The 20,726-nt window shown below is 39.1% G+C and overlaps 1 protein-coding gene across 1 annotated transcript; it reads left to right on the forward strand.

Annotated features, from left to right (window-relative positions):
• Nucleotides 1–8,736: 8,736 nt before the first annotated feature.
• LOC102038413 (monocarboxylate transporter 13-like) lies at nt 8,737–20,726 on the forward strand. The gene is made up of 5 exons (XM_005425579.1): nt 8,737–8,872; nt 12,286–12,586; nt 16,217–16,360; nt 17,488–18,294; nt 20,137–20,726. The coding sequence occupies exons 2-5, from the start codon at nt 12,385–12,387 to the stop codon at nt 20,361–20,363; spliced, it is 1,380 nt and encodes a 459-aa protein (XP_005425636.1). The 5' UTR covers nt 8,737–8,872; nt 12,286–12,384; the 3' UTR covers nt 20,364–20,726.

Consider the following 20,726-nt stretch of genomic DNA (forward strand, 5'->3'; position numbering starts at 1 on the left):
TGGGCCGGTCAGGTTAGGGGGCGACAGCAAGTCACTTGCTCCAGCCGCTCTGCTCAAGCAGGGTGATCCCAGAGCACATGGCGCAGGATTTGTCCATACTGTTCTTGAATATTCCCAATGAGGGGAAGTCCGCAGCCTCTCTGGGCAATCTGTTCCAGTGCTCAGTCACCTGCACTGTAAAGATAAAGGTTTCTTCCTCATGCTCAGGTGGAACCTCCTGTGCATAATTTTCTGCCCATTGTCCTCTTGTCTTCTGCCCTCGTGTCCTATTGCTCTAAGCTGCTGGGAAGAGCCAGGTCCATCCTCTTGGCACCCTCCCTTCATAGACTTATAAGGCCACCTCACAGACATATTTTCTTGAGGCTGAACAAGCCTAACTCTCAGCCTTCCCTCATAAAAGAGATGCTCCAATTCTTTAGCTACCTTTGTTGCTCTCTGTCAGACCTGCTCCAGGAGCTCCATGTCTTTCTTGTCGTCAGGGGCCTGTAACTGGGCACAGCCAGTGCGGCTGGGCCTGGTTGGCTGCATGCTGAGGCTGGGAAGCCCTCAGCAGTGGTTGTCCATGGAAGTGATGGCCTGGCAGAGGTGAAGCCCTGGGCCCTCTGTGCAGCCACAGCTCCAGGGGGAGCCTCCACCTGACCCTGCACGTGACCGAAGACTGCCCCATGCGCTGTGTGCTGCATCACCTTGCTCACAAAGGTATGCAAGGCCTTCCCTGGTTTCCTGCTTCTTTTAGTTGTTGTTTTTCTTTGTTGGTTGGTTTTGTTTTTGTTAAAGCAGAAAGGAAAATTCACAGTTCACAGAAGTAACAGGGGTGCCATGTAGGGGAGCAGCAAAATGCCTCAACCCTAACCCTAACAAACATAACAGCACTGGTGGTTCTTGCAGGGTTTCACCCTCCACTGCTTTATATCTTTGGCATTTCATAGCTATAGCAGTGCCCAGGCTGGAGCTCAGGTAGGCTGGGGTGCAGAGCAATAGTGCCAGGAGGTGCTAGTGAATAGTGCCTTCTAGAGAAATTATGCCAAGGAGAGCACCCACGAGGATGGGGCCCAAGCAGTGACAAGGACTGTCACTCATGCAGCACTCCACATGGTTCTCCTTGGGAGAGAACACTTCCTCCTGTGCTCACACTGCCTTTGAATGATGGCACAGAAGATGACCACTGTTTGTGGTCATTTTCCCTATGTTTATCATACTGCTTTCCAGTGTTCATCATTTTTGAAGATATCCTAAAAGATACCTACTTTTTGCTGCTTTATGATGTAATCTGGAAACAAAATATGTGATGATCTAAAGAAATGGCAATTTCAATAAATCCAGTGGTGCAGATAAACACTGAACACTGCTCCTTTCTACCCTGCCCTTGTTGGCACATGAACACTAATAGGATTTGCAATACTCTTTGGAATGAAAAAGTCTGAAAAAAGTGGTGCACTGAAAGGCGATGACTATGCTCTTTGCACACCCCAGGTTCTTTCGGAAATTTCCATACTCAGGCTTACCGAGTTTTCTGATTTGCTTCACTGCATCCTCAGTACAGACAGGATTATTAGTGATGATTTATGATTTACAACTCCCAATTACGTTATGACCCAGTAACATAGTTCTAGGCTGAGAGTCTTGGTTTATTCTGTTTTGTTCAGTTTTTCTTCCTTTCTGCTTTTGTCTCACCTGTGTTACCTCTCCCTTCACAAGCAGACAAACATTCCTACAGGTTAGGTTCTCAAAAGTAGATGTTACATTAGAAACTACTATGAAAAATTCCAATATCATTTTTTTCAAAAATTTTCAAATATTTTTTAAAAATACCAGTGCAGATTTAGTCCAGTGAAAGACTTGCAACACAAATAACAAAATAAAACAAAACAAAACAAAAAAATCAAATGTGACCCCACAATACCTCATGGAATGGAAACTGCCCTTTGACAATGTCATATTAATAACCTGTATGAGGTTTAGTACTATGAATATACTTAAGAAAACATGGTTTTAAAGAGAGACAGGCCTGCTATTGAATGTAGGTCTCTATTTCTCCTTTGAAATTCTTGTGTAGGTCTTGAAGTTATATAGAGAAGACAATCAAGGAATCAAATGCAGATTTAAAGCATAATATCATCAGTGTTAAAATACTGGGGGGCCACCACTCCCAAAAGACTTACCGAAGCAGCTTTATGCAGGGCCAATAGCTCTCCAGCAACATATTTTGTGTCGCATCAATTTTGCATTATTGTTTTGCCTACATTATTGATCTGAAGCATTATGCACAGTTTGAGAAGTAGAAGCTAGACATCATTTGTTGATGTGTAGCTCTTTCTTTTGGCTCTACATGTACATGAGGATGGGAACTGTAGAAAAATTTCATTGTTTTCCTTATTCTTTTATTTTTTGGGCAATATTTAAACATTAAACCACCCCTTGTTAAGAAAATGTCTTGAAACATACTAATTTTCGTGACAGTCATATTCTTACAGATCAAAACAATTTAAAAAAATTCTGTCAATTCAAAATTCAGAAGTAATTTTCTGCTTTAGATCAGAAAGACTTTGTATGTTTGAAAGAGCAACAGCCCTTTTATCTTCTGTTCTGAGCACAGCACTTGGGAGGGCACTGCGGGGTATGAATTAGGCTAGAATTATAGTGCTTACAAGTTTTGACATGACTGCAATATCAGGGTCAAATTCATCAACAAACACTGTGCCCTTTATTGCTCTGTTAGTCTGGAATGACCAATTTAAGATAATTGGATCTGATTTCCAATCAAATTATTCAGCATAAATTCAGTTTGACTTTATGTCAAGAAGGCTGGTGTTTCACCTAGTATCTTGCAATCCAAGCTGGCTCATTTTGTCAGCTCACAAAAGAGGAAAAAACCATGTTCACTGAGCATTAATTATACTTGTAAACCTTGTTTTAAGCAGAAAAAATAAAAAGACAATTCCTTATTGATAAGGACTATGGGTTGGATTTATTTTCTAGTTTAGTAGTAAAAGTAAGTTAAGTCATAGCAAGTTAGCATTCTTGCTTTAAAGAAAAGTACAGATATAAATGTTTTATACACTAAGGCCACCATCAGCTACTTAGGGCAAGAGAACTAGAACACTATCTTCAGAAGAACATTCAGTTTTGACTAAAAATAAACAGTGATGAAATATCAGGTAAGTTGTTCCCATCATCACCTTTCTTATTCAAATGTGACTTACTGTGGTATTAATTTCTTAGCTTCCATTTTTTATCCATCGAATCTTCTTACATCATTGACCAATAAATTGAAAATCCCTTTGCTACAAGTTGTCTCGTCTAGTGTAGGTATTAATTCATCATGATCAAGACTCCTCTTACATTCATATTCAAGCTTAAGTTTTATCAACTGGTGATTTTTCAGCCCTTTCATGCTCCTGTTAACCATTCTGATGATTTCAAGTTTTCTAGTAAATTACCTGCGTTGCTAAACCAAAAGAAGTAGCATTGCAGCACCTACACCAGTGACACATACAAAGGTAAGATCATTGCTACTCTGCAGGGAGGCAGAGATCTTCATTTGCTTTAACATAAGCATGTTGCCACAGCTTTGAACTGACAGTTCTGTCCGGCTGTCTTGGGAATCTTGTTCTGTCACTGCAGCATGTTCCAGCCATCCACTCAGTGTCCCAGTTTCTCTGACAGACCAGCTTTCAATGAAATTTGGACTCAGCAGGCAACTCTGTGAGGAAGAAGAATCAGATTTTACATTCTGAGTTTCCAGGGCCTATTATGTCAGCCTTTCCTTAGTGACAGATGCGGGCTTGGAAAAATCTTGCTTCCCTGCACAGAAGGTGTTGTTGGATCACTGAGCCTTGCTGCTGCAATAGAGCTAGATTTTTACTCCTCCCTCAGGCACAGATCTTTCATCTCTTCAACCATATATCCAGCGGTTACCTCACTCCTGTAACCACAATGTTATAACTAGAAGCTCATATTAAACCAATTTTCTGCCCTGTCTTCAAGGTGGATTTTTTAGGCACTACTACCAACAGTCCAGTTGCCGTCCCTTAATTGTGGCCTGGTTCTTATTCTGTGTACTGCAAATTTTGTAAGTGTTTAGTATTGCTGTGAGTCAACACGTACTTTTTTTATTATCTGTTGCCATCCTAGTTTTAAAAATGAAACTAGGAAGAACATTTTCAAGAATATTGAAATTGCAATAATCCATCCTTATAGAAATACAGGACAGCCTTGTGTAGCCTTGTATTTAGTTCAATACAAGCTGTTGTCCATTCTCAAAACTCTTCTATACAGGCACACTTCACACTGTCAAGGAAACTGGCACTTCTTCTTCTTGGACTTTATTTCCTCACTTTATCATCTTTCCACAATACAGTACCTAGCCATGGATAGCACAGTGTGTCACATGTTAGTTTAAGAAAATAGGAAGTCTAATGGGCTTATATCCCTTAATGTCCGTGCTCTCAGCTGAATCCTTGCAAAAATCTTTCCCAGACATCAATGATGGGACATTTAGGGCTAATTTAGCCAAACACATCCATCTGTTTCCTAAGATATTAAGACAGCAAAGGCCTTATTGACACTCCAGATATACCCAAGAATTGGGCATTTTCACCTTCATGCTATAACTAAAGCAGAGTGATTAGACCCTGGCCATTCTTTTCAGAGCAGGAAGTGGGAGAAGCCACCCACAGATGCTGCTAGATTGATAGGGCACAGAGAGACTCTTGTTTGCATCAGCACTGTACTTGACCATTTTGATTTGGTAAGCAGTGCATTACCCTCTTCCCTGTTTAGCAGTACTCATTTCCTGTGTCCCTTCCTCTTCTTACCCTATAATTTTGTAATGGAAGCTATAATGACAACCAAGAATTACACAGAGAAAATGAACTGATTATTGCTTGTTGAAAAACAAAACAAACAACCTTTGTTCAGATAAATATACCCTCCACTTGCAGCCAAGTCAGGCTCTATGTCACCCTCTTCCCTGTAGATGTTCTGCCCCGCATTCCATGCAGGCTGAGCATTTCCTTTGTTATAAAGGGAGGCCAGGGATTGATGTTTCCCTGGGGAAGGGAACAATCAGCACACCTGACTGTAATTTCAGGACAGCTTTTTCTTTATTTGTTCCCAGCCTGTAAAACTTCAGTCAATCTTAAACTAATAAGAATTTGTTTAACTGGTAATCAGATAACCAGAACCCAGTCCAAAACCAAGCCAATTATTCTTCTTTTATTTGTTAAATAGCTCACTTTTTACAGTCTGACAGCTTCTGACAAACCGTAATCACTCGCTTATTTGCTACCTCTTTCTGCTCTTTAGCCCCTCTGATATCTGCCAGCTATCACTGCCAGCTATCCCATTTCCACAAAACACACCTCTTTTGTCATCCTAACTTTATGCAACTGAATCACCACCCTGGTTCTTCTTCTCTAGTCATATCAAGATTAATTTTTTTCCTTCAAGACTTTAAATACCTCTGTACTCATCCACATATGTTACCCGGGTTCATTTATCATCCCATTTCAGTTATTTTAGCAGTGATGCCAGCCTGTTTATTTCTTACATAACAGTTTTCCAGTCTTTTCGTATGCTATCTCTCCTGCACACAGTTCTCTGAATATTTAGGTTCAGGCTACCTCTATTACATTAGTAATCACTTAACACCACAAATCAAACAAAGTAATTTTGATTCAGTCATTTCAATCAGTATTCTCTTAGCTGATGGATCATATGACCTGGGAGTGTTTTATCTTGGCTTACTATCTGTTTATCAATGCTGTCAGAAGGCTTTGGTCAAAAAAAAAAAAAAAAAAAAAAGAAGATGTATGTGATAAGAGCAGGTAGTTCCAAGCAGAGGGACAAGCATGATCACCATGAAAGACTGATGAATGCAGGAGGCATGGTTTCAATAAGCTCTCTGCTTTCCATCTGAGCACAGCTGACTATGAGGAGACTTTGCCAGGATCTGTGTGTATTTATGCCAGGCTGGCTTTCTACATTTGTGCAGTTTATTTAGAAAAGAACTTCATTTCAGAGACTTGTTTCCCATATTTTATATATACTGCAATAATAACAATAAAGAGGCAATAGGTAGGTGTGTTGTGTCTTCTTCAAAGACAGCCCTGTTCCCATTGAGAAATCAATGAAGAAATTCTCTGGTGGTGAAAGGAGTGAAGTAATTTTGAAATCAGTGGAGCTGAAATTATTTACAGCAGCCAAGAACACAATCACTACTTTCAGTTTCGAGAATACTGAGAAAAAGGCATTTTAGAAATACATATATATCAAGCCTCTGTTTCAACCATTGCCGATTTCATTCTATGAGCCTAGTAATAAAAGCCAAGACACGCTAACTCCTGAATGGTTCAATATATCCTTTATGACTTGACAGGACAGCATTTAAGCATAATCTCTTCATAATCATGAATCACTGTTATTGAAGTACAGATGTTCCAGGGAGATTTTACTCTATGTCAAATATTTCATGGAGCAGTCTACCTGTGAATGTATTTCGTGCTTACTCAAGCACTTAATGTGGAAGCTAACCCTTGGAACTAGTGAAAGCTGAGCTGACAAAATAGATCTGAGGAGAAGTGACTCTTCTTGCCACCTTGAATAAACTTGTTTTCCTCCAGTGTATGAATGGAAACATGAAAGTTCTTTTGAGAGTTTTCTAAGATGTTTAAATGTTGAACAACAAATAATGTAAGCAGTTTAACAGAAGTGCAGTCTGCAATTTTTTTCTTACTTTTTAAGTAGAAATAAAAGATACTTAAATTTTATTTGTAAATTTAACATGTGGAGAAAACCAATAGATAATTAAGGAGAAGTACTGTACACAGGTATAGCATGAAATTTCTTCTGTATGTTGACAGAAAATTGTGAAAATATTTTAGCCTGATCAGATGAGCAAAATGTACTATGCTATTAATGTACAATAGTAGTTCTGGATGACCCAAACTAAATAGTATGAGTAAAGACTAAATGTATTTAGTAGGAAGGACTAGAAAATGAACATTCACTGTAGTACCGCTAAGACCATTCTGGTTTTAAGAGAGAGTCATGACAGGCCATGACAATATTCCTTTGCACATAATTCCAAGTAATATCAGTGAATATAATGTTAAAAATAATCTGATGGACTGACCAGTGAAATATTCCAGACTTCATTATTGTCTATAGACTTGAATTCCCATGACTGTAATATAATATTCAAGGGCCACCTATTCCAAGCATCCTGACAATGAGGAAATCAGGCAGAAACACCAGGAGGCTCACTGGGTGAGCTGTGGGTTCTCAGGGATTGGGCAGAGGAAGTAGCTGAGCCACAATGTCACATCTGAGAAGTTGTGGCAGTGAAGCTGGTGGAGCTGTCAATGACTGGCAAAGGCGAAGCATAACTGCTGTTTTTAGTGAAGCAATAAGGAACACCAGTGGAACTGCAGGCCAATCAGTCACACCCCTGTGCCCAGCAACATCACGGGTTAGAATATGGGGGGCTCACGGGGCATGTGAATACACTGGTTGTATACAACCGCCATGGGAATTTTGCCTCTGGATTAAGCATCTGTCAAGTTTCATTCCTGGCTACTTTTTTTTTTCTGCCTTCTGCATTGTAAAAGCACACAATTAATTTTGCCAAATTGGGAAACTGCCCCAGAGTAGCGACCAGCAGGGTCAGTTCACCAGTCTAGTTCACTGCATGAAAACTCACATGGTAGCGAGAAGGTGAAGTAGGAGTGGCAGCAACTTTTCTATCAAGACTGCACACTAATTCCACTTCAAAAACTACCCCATAATTTTCCTTTGCCATGTTTTTGTCTTCTCCATCCCTAAAACATACTCTAGAGAATTTTCCCAGCAAAAGAAAATTAGAATGTCATGTTGCAAACTTGCTGGCTTCGCATTCAAATATGCCAAAATATTAAATATATCTGTTTCTCTAGTTATGCAGGTCAACTGCATATTTATACTTCCCTTAGCACACACAAACTACACAGATTACTAATCAAGTCATGAAGTAAGTGTACAAACATGTAAATAAAATACTACAAAATGCAACAAGCTACTGCAACAGCCCACCCTGCCCCCTCAAACAAATTACAATAGCAGTGTAGCCATCACAACCTTAGTGCAAGGTAAATTGGTAGGAAAGGGAATAAGTTCCAATAAACCAGCAGTGAGAGCTAGGAGAGAAAATTTTACAAGGACCAGTAGTATTTAACTGGGCTCTTAAATCACACAAGTAAAGGACTGCTGTGCTGTGGTGAAAGGTTCAAAAATGCATATATCATGCTCAGGAGAGCACATTCAAGCTTTCTGTAACTTCTGTAGTTGCTGCAGGCTATGTGATGCTCACTGCAGCCAACATCTGCCCAACAGCACAAGCATAGGGAAGCCACAAATGAATTTCAAATTTGAATAAATATTTGAAGTGAATGCCCCAGAACACAGGGGAGTCTGAAGCCAGCTGACACATCTGAACTTTCTGGTTGGTCCCATAGTTGAGTTCAGTAGAAAACATGGACAGCAGTCCAAGGCTACTGTAAGTATAGTGCAGATAAATAACAAAATCTGCATTCCTCTTGTAAGTTTCCTCCACCCATTCCTGATTTTGTTTCTCTGATCTCTAGTCAGGAGAGAACTTCGTTTTTCTGAGTATAGGTGGAGTCAAATTATTTTTGAGGAGGGGAGGAGGGGTTTCTTATAAAATCCAATGCTTACACATCCTGAAGGAGACAAATTGGTTTGTTCAGCTAGCCAGATGGTAGTTCAGATGAGAAAGATGACCTGGCGGTTTGCAGCACAACTCAAGAACTTGCATACAACTGGAAGGTGAAGGAAGAACTTCATATACCATACAAGCCTTGGCTATCTGAATAAGGTAATTTCTTGATGCTACACTTGACTTTTGTTACTTCTAACTGGTTGCTCATAGCATTCAGCCCCTCTTTTCCATCCTAATATGCTTTGTCAATAAACTGCTGTAGATCATACTCATTAGACTGCCTCCTAAAATGATGCTGTGAAATTAAAAAGGAAAATTTAATTAAGAGTTCCTCCTGAATTTGTGTCCGAGGAGCAGTAACTACAGACCCTATTGTAGTTGAACCTCTAGTGACATGTGAGCATTAGCAGAGCCAGTCTGATGTTACATGAAAATTATAAGGTATCTGAATGGGACAAATGTAGCCTGATCCTTGCCTGTGTACCAAGTCACATGTGTGGAGGAAGTTTCAGCATAAATTACAAGGAATTCTTTGTTTCTTTCCATCTTTCTTCTAATACAACCAATAAAACACGTCTATATTATTTAATATGTTGTTAATTTATAAAAGCTATATTTTGTGCTTAGTTTTACATAGTTCCTGTTTCAAGATATCAGCCCTTGGCAAAAGTACTTTTGTGTCTATGTATATTAAGTATGTTTTTCTTCCTTTTCTCTCTTTTTTTTCCCTAAGCCCAAATCCAAGGTAATAGTACAATATTTGTACTGGAAACCCAAACCAAAAATCCATTACCAAGTCACATTTCTTTATCTAAGTGTGGAAAAACTTAATACTTGCCCTTTTTTGTCTTCTTGGGGAACCTCTATCTGTAAAGTATCACCAGCTCACAAGGAGCCCATTCAGCCTCCATTCAGAGACAGTGAATACATTTTTCTGGGGAGTGTTAAGTATGAGTTGCATGAAAACAACAAGTTTAGGATTCATAGTAACAAGAGTTTCTTCTTGATTCCACCATGTTATTTTGCAATGTGCAGCAAATGTATTCAACTCATTTGCTCTTTTGTAGAAAGTAAATTAGAACATGGAGCACAAGATAACCAAGTAGAACAAGTATCCATCTTCACAAGTTTATGTAGCACCCTAAAATGCAAGCAATGAGATAAGCATTTTATAATTTATTTTTATTATTATCTGATAAGCTTTTTGAATCATTGGCATTAATCAAAGCAGAAATAGCTTGGAGAGCTTGTAGAGCATGAATAGAGGAACAGCCCCAGTGCCTCAGAAAGTGTCTTTGTAGCTATCCAGGTGCAAAGATAAAGGCTGCACTCTTGCCTGAGTGTTCTTGCTGGCAAAATTTGCCATGAGCATAATAACACTACTAACAGAGCTGTTCGCTCTTGCTGATGTACACACCAAACACAGGCTTTCCTCATTTAAGTCCATGTCTCGCAGGATATCTGTTCCAGCTGCCATGAGAAATTTTGGAGGTAGGAGTCAGTGGGATGCTAGACAGAATACTTATGCTTCCAGGCACAGCTTTACATTTTTGAGGAATCTTGTGTATGACCAGGCACAAAAGAAGGAGCAGTACCCTACAGGTACTCCTTTTTATTTAGAAGGTTAGCTCCAGGGACAAAACGGGTGAGGATATTAATACCTTATTGTTTACCATTACTCAATAGTTAAGAGCAAAAGGCGATCCTATGGAGGTTTTTTCAGCTTAGAGTGTTTGCAATTACATAATTTTATAACAAACTTTCTCTTGCAAGTGAAAGAGGAAGAAAGCAAAGTGTGGTGTCAGAAACATGTTCCCTTATTGTAATATCTATGCTTTCTTCTACCCTGTTCAGGCATTACAGCAATTCCCTACAGTATATAGCTGCACTGCTTTCAAATCCATAGAGCTGCTGGAAAATAACGACCTCATTAATTAATAATGCAACTGAAATAGGAATTTTATTTTGGAGTTACATGTAACACTGTGATCATTAAAAAGAACTGAAAGATGAATTCTGAGCTGTGACATAAAAGATATATTTGTTATAAGGAAACATGTTGTTGGTTTAAGTTTTGTGAGCAGTAAGGACCAATTTATTCTCCTCCCGGGACAGAGTTTGCCTAATGAAAGTGAAGGGTGCTGGGTGGTGTCATGCAGATTTTATCATGCCTGTTTTAGTCTGGGTGTTGCCTGGTAAGCAGCAGAATTTCTTCTATCTGTCTTGTGGCCCAAATTATAATCCCTTGCCCAGGCATGTCTATGCAGAATGCAGAAATATCAGTATCACTCTCCCTAGGCAGGCTCATTTAGCTTGAGTGTTGTGTCCTTTTTGTGTTCTTCCAAGCCTCAAACAAAATTATGACCATGCTACTTGAACTTAGCATTGTCAGAATGCTACAGCTAGAGCTTGATATAATTTCTATATTTTCTTATAGCAAACTGAGCACTAATACAAGTATTAATGCTTCCAACTTCACAAAATTTATGACCTTTGAAAGTATTACCTACATTTGACAACTGAGAAAACAAGTGCTGAGGCACAGCAAGATCTGACAACTTGTTTAAGATCACCCCAGAAGCTGTGGGAATGAAAACCTGATTCTTTCATACAGACCTCAACACAAGGCAGTCTCTCCCTCTCTTGTGGCAGTTCTAAGATTTTTTAAGATGTGCAAATGAGTCCAGTGTCATGTCAGTCCAGAGATGGGGCAGTCTAATGATTTTTTTCTGATCCCTACAAGGCTCTCATGGCTTCTTTTCCCCACCCTGCTGCAGTGATTCAGATCCTCCTGAGATCATGCACCTCAAGGGAGCAAATCACAGGACTAGTGACTGCTTCTTTGTACTGGATAATTTCAAGTGGTATGGATTCCCTCATGCAGCTCATTTTTCCCAGGTGCACACAGGGTAGAGAATTTTAAGTATAGTATATCTTCAGCTATCTCAAGTTTCCCATTCTCCTCCTGAGATAGGTCTTTTTTGGTCTTCTGTATCTTGTACAATATCCCTGCTCAGAATTTAGTGTCCATGAAGAAACCAGAAAAATGTATGAATGTTTCTCTCCCTCCAGCCAGATCCCAGGTCTTCCATGCACTGCATGATTGCTGCATGTTTATCACAAAACTTTTAAAGGGAAATATGCTTTTTCAGCTTTGTGCTTAATAAGATGTTCTTGCCTATGAATATATCGTTGCAAGGATGGATGTGCACCATTTTGGCAAAAATGCTTGGCGTTGCAGGAATGATTAATATTTACAAATGCTAAAATGTTGAGGACCCTAAAATTCTTCTATCTTTGAAAATCTTCATGTCCGAATATCTTCCCATTGTCTTCTCTCCTTGGTTCACATCTGCATGCTTCTTTTTTTTTTTTAACTCTGTACTTGAATTTTTAAAAAAATTTCTTTATTCAGTCTTTCGTCTCTTCAGACCTCTCTGACCCAGGTAATATTTTCAGTCAAACCACTGTAATGAATGTTGTATTTTAACTTGATAATTACTTGTGTAAGCCATTCCTAGAATATTTTAATTAATTTCTTTAACCATAGGCCTTCTACCAATTTGCAGATCTGTTAAAAAAAACCTCATCACCATCACCACCACTCCAGAAAAAAAAAAAAAGAAAAAACAACCCAAAAACCAGAGAAGATCTAAGAATTAAAAAAGATGCAGGCTAAAGACAGTGATCCACCAGACGGTGGCTATGGATGGGTTGTGGTAGTGTCAGCCTTCATGGTGATGGGCCTCACTGCTGCTGTCCTCAAGACTTTTGGTCTGTTCTTTGTTGAAATCCAGCAGCACTTTGATGAACTTGCAAGCACCACTTCTTGGATCACATCAGTAACCATTGTCGTCTTTCATTTAGGAGGTAGGTAGTAGTACTCCTCAAACATTTTATTTTAATATTAACTACCTGAGAAAGTTTGGAAGTCTTCCTTAAAAAAAACCCAATCCCAGCAACATATAAGTTCTAGACTTCCTTCTTCTGTCTCTACAGAAAATACAGAAAAATTTCAGAAAATTGGCATTTACTGCCTCATATATGGAATGGGTTAATAACAAAAGTCTATAGACATAGGAATCTGATTGCTTGAAAAAACATTATGTACCTAAACTCATGATTAAGTTTCACTACAGGTTTTGAGTTAAACTCATTAGGGATAATAGCCACAGAGCTTGTTGAATCAAGCTCTTAAAACAGTTTGTGCAAGCTCACTGATCTCAGTGTGACTGTCATTTTTCCAAAGTACTTCAAAATACAAGGATTGTGACCCCATCCATCAGGTAAACCATCTGCTACCAAAATTTTTTTCTGTCCTGCTTTTTCCCGCTTCTTTTTATCTTCACCAAGATCCCCTTTCTTTGCATGTATTACCAACTTTGTGTCTTCTACACCCCTCTTACTATGATTCCAAGTTACTGATCTACCAGAAGACTCACAGGGTTGAAAAGAAAAAAACCAATCTATTCACACAGAGAAAACTCAATAAAGACACGACCAAGCAAGCAGAGAGTAGGGGAAGATAGAGTGAAATATCCAAGTCAAAGGCAGTGAGGTCAAATACCACATCACACCAAATGAAGGAGGGAAAAGTAAGAAACATACTGCATTTGACTTAGCTTGGTTGTTTAGAGAGTCTTTAGTGCCCTGCAAACTGCATGATCCTTTACATGATGTGAGGATTCCAAACATGTGCAGGCTTGCACTGTACAGAATTTGTGAAATCTGCTCTGCATATTCCCATAGAGATATATGGTTGCTATAGGTAAATATCCTTACATAATAAATGCTATCATAATTTTGTTTCTGAAGACACTTCTTTGCATAGACACTGTATAATTACATGCATCCTACTCAGTCCACACCTATCAGTATTATTGCTTGGAACTCTAGTATTTCCAAACATGAAGAGCAGCTGATCTTTCTTTGAAGAATGTATTCCGAAGGAAAAAAGAGTAATCCAAAGTCAAAGTAAAAAGATAAAATAAGTAATGAGTTGAAAAGATTTTATCAGTTCCATAAACTGCTATCCTTGATGCCTGCTTGTCAGTGACAGGTATAATTAACTGAAAAAAAAATTGAAAAACCTGCTTGACAGACCACAGAAATTAATAAATGGTAATCTATCAATTTGGTTAACAAAATAGATGTATCACTGACATATTGTGATACTATTGTGTCATTCAGGCATTTGAAGTTCATGAGAAGAAAAAAACAGCATAGGAGGGAAAAACTTAACAGTCCTGTTTTAGTTAGGTTTTGTTTTGTTATAGCATATATTTACATTGTATAGGAATGTATAAAGGAATAGAACGTATAACACAATAGTATCAAGTATAAACCAGAAAAAAAATATATTTGCCTAGCCACATGGGAGGCCAACCTACTTCAAGGAAGGCAGCTGTAATTTTCAGCAGAAGTTGTTTTTCATCCTTTGAAATCCATTGAAAATAATCCTCTTTCAGTGAACAAAGCTTGGTGGTCAAACATTCCAAACCCCCTCTGTATAGTAGTTTATAAATGTCTCAGGGCAATACATAATTGTCCTCATCTTCTTCTGCCTTTTCTTCATTTATAGGGACCACGAGACTTCCTGATGAAGATCACCTGAGCCTCCAGTTCTTTGAGCATGTTTCCCGGCCTGCTTAGTCTTTCTTAATGTCTATCTCTGGGAAACTTTAAGTGTCATTTGCCTCAGTAGAAGGATGATCACTGAATTATTATTTTTTCCTATTTGGATCCTTTCAACAGCAGGTCTGTTTCTTGTGTTGAAGGAGAGCATGTGCTTCCACTCCCAAGGTCTGCACTTGCAACAGCTGTTCAGTTTACCACAGCAAGGATTCTCCCCATCACCTTCACCAGCCTTCTCTGGGTACTGATGTACACCTCCCAACACCTTTCTCTTTGTACTCTTGTTGTCATCCCTTTCCATTGCTTGTGCATTTTCTGTGTGTCGCCCTTGTCCTTTCAAACTCTGGAGTCAAGCTATTTTACCCATTTCCAGTTCTGTGGCTAGCTTCTTTCTTTCTCTTGCTACTCCATGTTTAATTTCTGCCTGTTTATTCTTCTATTTGCTATTTAAGAATTGAGATTTGGTAATATTTCTGCTCCAGCTGCAGATCCTTTTCTTGTCTTCAAGAACTTTCATGGATGTTACCCGTGTCTACTTTTCTCTTCTTTTTTTATCATATTTTATGATTCACCAACTGCATGTACTTTATCATGTCTCATCAGCTACATCTTAAGATAATGATTGAATTTCAGTATCATTTTAACATGTTTATAAAATTATCAGATTTTTGCTGTAAAAGCTGATGAGATATTTGAAGTTTGTATAACTCCTGCCAGGTCTTTCTGCTGTCAGACAATGCACATACTGAAGATTTTGCAACAACTAGTACTCTGTCAGGTTTATTTCACTCATCCTAGCTACCAAATTCTCTTAATTCTGATTAGCACAGGTTAATGTACAACAACCTGCCCCTACAAACTACTACGAAACCTTCCTTGCTGGCTGCTCTCTCTTAATAATTGTCTTCCTACTTATTTAAATTTAGAAGCGTGGTCCCTGTTAACCAAATTCGGCTTTATGCATGAACTCCAGTTCCCAGGATATAACAGATTTTAGGGAGCTGCTTCATGCCAGGTGGTACTTGGGAACCCCCTAGTGGCCACGGCCATTTAAAGAAATCCTACGGCTTTGACCTCGACTCTTGTGATGCTGTTGGAAAAAACAGACAGGCAGTAAAACTATCCTTAATTAAGCAAAAATATCTCTGACATTTCAGGTGTTTCCAGACAGTGACTAGAGACCAAAGCAGCTGCTGCAGCATCAGATCTGTACCACCTGCACCTTTGCCCTTGTGTTGAAGAGCCCCTGCACTCTGTTGTGAGAAACTGTACCACTAAATAAAGATTTAAGAAAAGAACTGCCAATTTTCTGAAAAAAGTATTACCACAAAATAAACCCTAATTTTTGGTCCTTTATAAACTTTTAAAATTCCACTAAGTGTTGATTTTTGCAAAATTCTAGAAAACAAAAGTTAGTTTTCTCCAGAAAGTTTTCATGCCAGACACATCAATAACGCATTCTCAATAGTACAATTTTTATAGATGAACCTATAGATTCTGTGGCTGAAGTTTCACCTTCTGCTAAAACAGTCCATGAGGTTCTGTCTTGTTGGTAGTTGTATCCTTACACGAAAATCAGTAGAACTGTCCTACGACAAGGAAGGCACTAAAATGCTCTTTCTTTAAAACAGTCCACATATGTTGAATATATTTTCAAATCTGTGCCTCAGGAACACTAATTTCTCTATCAGCAAGGATAAAATTTTGAAATTTTGATTGACCTCCTACCCCATCCAGCAGAATTAAGGCTGTTTGTCTCAAGCATTATAAGGGTAGTCATCGTCAAGATGTTTTATTTCTTTGGCCATGTTGATCAGATTAATGTTCCTAATGTATTTTCTTTCTCCGATTTTTCTGCTGATCTAGCCCCTGTTGCCAGTTCACTGTGTGTACAATATACCCATCGGACAGTTGTGATCACTGGAGGACTTCTGGCTTTTTCTGGAATGGCATTGGGATTTTTTGGACTCAACATGGTCTGGTTGTATGCAACAACTGGCTTCCTACAGGGTATGAATTTATGGCTTCATGGCTTTCTTCCACCAGCAACATATTTGAGGGTGCTAGTGGTAGAAGTTTTAAAATCTGGTATCTATTTTGACTTTATGAGCAGCCAGAACAAGCAATGCTCTTTAAAAGTGATTTCCCTCCCATTCCACTCTGGAAATAAGAGTTTGTACAGGAAATCTGCAACAACAAAGAAGACAAATATTTAGATGCCAGTAATTTACACTTGCAAATAATATGCAAGCAGAAAATTGTTTTGTTTTTCATTCAGAGATAAGAGCTTTATCAAGGTTTAAAAGAACTTCATAAAGGGAACTGAAGTAAAAAGACAGGGAGATCCCAAATTCTATACTTTCTATCAGCTTATCTTATGGTTTGAACAGAGTCCCAGGCTTTCATTTTATTCCAATCCTTTCCTTTACTTCAGGCCAACCCAGGCCAGAAAATTGTCTCCAACAGCTAGCAGATTTTCCTGGAACAGGAAGTAAAGCTAACAGGGAATAAAATAAACCATTCTGAATTCTGCACTGCATGCCTGAGAAAATGTCTGGAATTTGAACCCTTTGGCAGTCCTGGGCTGCCAAAGAGTCTAGGGAGCCATTAAAATAACTCTAAGTTAGAGCAGGTTTTAAGTTTGCTCAAAGTAGTTGAGCAAGAATATGAAGAGCAAATAGAGGCAATACACCAGCTTCCCTCATGTCCCACCTCACTGTCTACCCTGAATACAGCTCAGCTTAACCGGCTGGTCTGACCTAGTACCAGCCTTAACACACACAGCATGGACACTGGGATCTGCCTAGCTTCAACCCCATGACCATGGGATTTCTCATGCACTGGCAAAGCTGTGAAACCAACTTTTTTTTTTTTTTTTTTTAAGTGAGAATGTAATAATGTATATACTTCATGTTCTGCTTTTTCACTTGAATATATACAATGTACAGAATATAATATAGTCACAAATATACCCTTACACCTACTCCAGCTAAGCTCATGCTTCTTCTAGGCAAAAATGTTTTCCTTCTAACACTTTTAAACTTTGCAAATGCAGAAGCACTGACTGCTTTAATTTCCACCTTCACAAAATACCTCAATTTTGTCTAACCTGTGCTATTTCTATTGGTGTTTTTCAGGTCTTGGCATTTCTTTTTCGTGGACACCAGCCATTAGCATTGTTAGCCACTATTTCTCCAAGAAAAGGGCTTTGGCCAATGCTATTGCCAGTGCTGGAGAATGTGCCTTTGCATTCATGTTTGGGCCACTTTTCCAGTGGTTAATTGGTCAATATGGATGGAAAGGTGCCCTCTTGATCATAGGTGGCATCCAACTCAATATTTGTGTCTGTGGAGTACTGATGCGACCCCTGGCAAGCAGCTGCTTCCTTGAGGCCAGCCATTGTGAAACTGAAACATCACCTGGCAATGGTGCATCCAGGACAGACAAAGAAGATCAGTCTCCCATCACACCCAAAACCTTCAACTGGATGCTTGTGAGGCAACCAGAATTTGTACTTTATGCCATTTTTGGTATATTAGCTGCTATGAGTTTTTTTGTTCCTCCATTATTTTTAGTTCCACTTAGTTACAGCCTGGGAATAGATGAATCATGGACTGCATCCCTCCTATCCATTTTAGCTATGGTGGACTTTGGAGGCAGATTGCTGTGTGGCTGGTACGCCAACCTCCACATTACCAAAACCATTCATTTGCTGGCAATGGCAATTACATTGATCAGTACTTCCCTGATGCTCTTGCCACTGGCTAACAATTACCTTTCCCTGGCAATATTCACTGGCTTCTATGGATTCTTCTTTGGTACAACAGTCGCCATTCACATTACAGTGCTAGTAGATGTTGTAGGCATGCCAGAATTTGACAGTGCCCTAGGACTTTTCATGCTTATTCGAAGCACTGGAGGTTTTGTGGGGCCTCCTCTAGCAGGTAAGTTAAAGACAACTCACTACCAAGTACAGTTTAAAAGAGGAAAGGGAATGGTAATCCGAACTGAAAAGATCTGGATCTGCACTCAACTTTCCCCCTTTTTTAGCTCGGGGGTGTCTGAGCCAAGAAGTACATAAAAACCAATAGTCAGTTTAAATCCTCTTCAAAATACACTGCTCCCTCTCTTCTGTGTAATTTTGGAGATACCTTTGCAACAAGAAAGGAGGGATGAAAGGCAGGGTTCACATGGTGGTCCTGCTTCCTGAATCCCTACATAATGCCACTTGATAGCCTCCAACTATCTAGCTAAGAAAGTGCGCCTTTGGGACAAGCAGCAGATACACACTTTCAGAGAAGAAACTGAAATTTGAGACTACTGATGTTGCACAAATGTTGGTATTGTAGGGAGGGTTCCTACAGAAGTTTGAATTGGACAGCCTGAAACATTAGGCTATGCAAACCTCAAGGAAATATTCAGAGAAATGCCTGCTGGTTTTAGACAGCATTTGAGCCAGCTAGGATAATAAACAGGGAAGGCAGCACATAAGAACAGTGGGAAGAGAGAGCAGACAATGAGACAGCACATGGATTTATGGGCTGGCAAAAAGATACAGTCATCTTGGAAAAATGCAAGACAAATGAATCGCAAGCTGTAGAGGCTTTAAAAAGTGATATGGCAAAAAACCACAAAAGACCAATGTGACTTGTACAATGCAGATCTGAGTCCTCATCCAAAGACCATTGTTCACGCACTACAAGTGACCTTTGTGGTAATGACATTGCTAATGGGTTGCAACTGAGTCCGACTGAATACTGGAATATTTTAATTCACTTTTGAAATACAGGAACCAGGAAGATTTGTAGAGGATTTGAAACAGAACAGTATCGAAAATGTGTTGTAAAGATCTGAATAAAATACAGTTTATAGTGGCTGGTCACTAGTACTAATTATCTTGGAATCAGTGCAGCCTCTTTTTGTATATTTAGTGAACTACAAAGAAGATATGGAAGAGCAGGGAACCCTAAGTGCCTCTCAAGCTCTCCTCTCCTCTTTTGAGTGTAAAATCTAAAAGATTTGAGTTCATGGTTCCTGTGCCAATATAGGACTGATCTTAGTTTAGAATGTGGGCTAGGAAGTACCCTAAACATAGACAAACTTCCCAAAAGCAAGCAATCTTCATCAGCCCACAAAGGAATGTGCCATCATCCCCACAGGGCAGCTGACACACTGCTGCAGTGCAACTTACTGTACTGTGGAGATTTTTCAGTATAATACACAATGGCATCACATATTTTGGTTGGCTTCAATGTCCCTGAGAACCAAGGTCTTTTTGTTAACTTCTGTGACTCTTTGTAAAATGATGAACTGGAAACCCATAACATGTCAGAAAAATTCTCCAATTTTGTCTCCAGCAGATGAATCTCCTTTCCTTCTTTAAACTCACTCATGCTGTAGTTATCGTCCAAATTACAGCAACTGGTGACAGCTACACCACAGAACATGGAGCTGCTCATATTCACAGCTGCACAGTCTGTCTTTCTGCCAGTACCTGCACTGTCTGCCACACTTTAGGCTGGAAAGTACTTAAAACTGTGTAATATATTGTTTCACTAGCAATTCCCATATGAAAAACAATGAGACATGGATTTTTTCAAAACACAAAAATGAAAAATGAAAAATGCTATACTGGGGTGGTGTTCCATGTGCTCATGGTGTAGAAATCTGCCAACAAGTATGCAGCCAGTACATTGCCTTTGTAAGAGGATATATTCACAATGCTGAGCTAATTTACATTAGTCTGTTCTCCATCAATCATATTCCTGTCATTTCTTTCTCTCCAGGTCTGATTGTGGACATGGCTGGAGATTACAGAGCAGGCTTCTACATGGCAGGAGCCATTCTTGTCCTATCAGCTGGATTTTTAATTATTTTAGATCGACTCCAACAGAGAAAAATAAGAGGAAGCAAGATTAGAATTAAACCAGAAAAGTCAACGTTACCTTACCCTTCCCTCCATATCCTGAAGCATCAAACCAGAAGGTATAGAGAGCACAATGTAGTGGTGTGACTACATGAGACCTCTGACAGCATCTCAAGGACACTTTGAAGTGTTTTATTTTTGCCAAACTCACTATTATTAGGATTTACAAAAGAACAGAAATTTTGGGTATGACTGTTTGAAACAAAGGAAGAAAGTAATTAATTTACATGCAAAGTAGAGCAGTAACCATTATCATATTATTTTGATATTGAAGTTGCATTTTGACTACGTAAGTCTTCAGTAGAGTCCCAGAGGGCTGTGCTAAATGAAATAGGCAAACCACAGACTAAATTAAATTGCCATGAAGCATGTATGCAGCAGATACAAACTCTATCCCCAACTGCAGACAGCAGCTATCGCTAAAAAAAGGAAGAGACATCAGCTCACAAA

This window comes from Geospiza fortis, unplaced genomic scaffold (genome assembly GCF_000277835.1).
Source record: "Geospiza fortis unplaced genomic scaffold, GeoFor_1.0 scaffold491, whole genome shotgun sequence".
Classification (NCBI taxonomy): Eukaryota; Metazoa; Chordata; class Aves; order Passeriformes; family Thraupidae; genus Geospiza; species Geospiza fortis.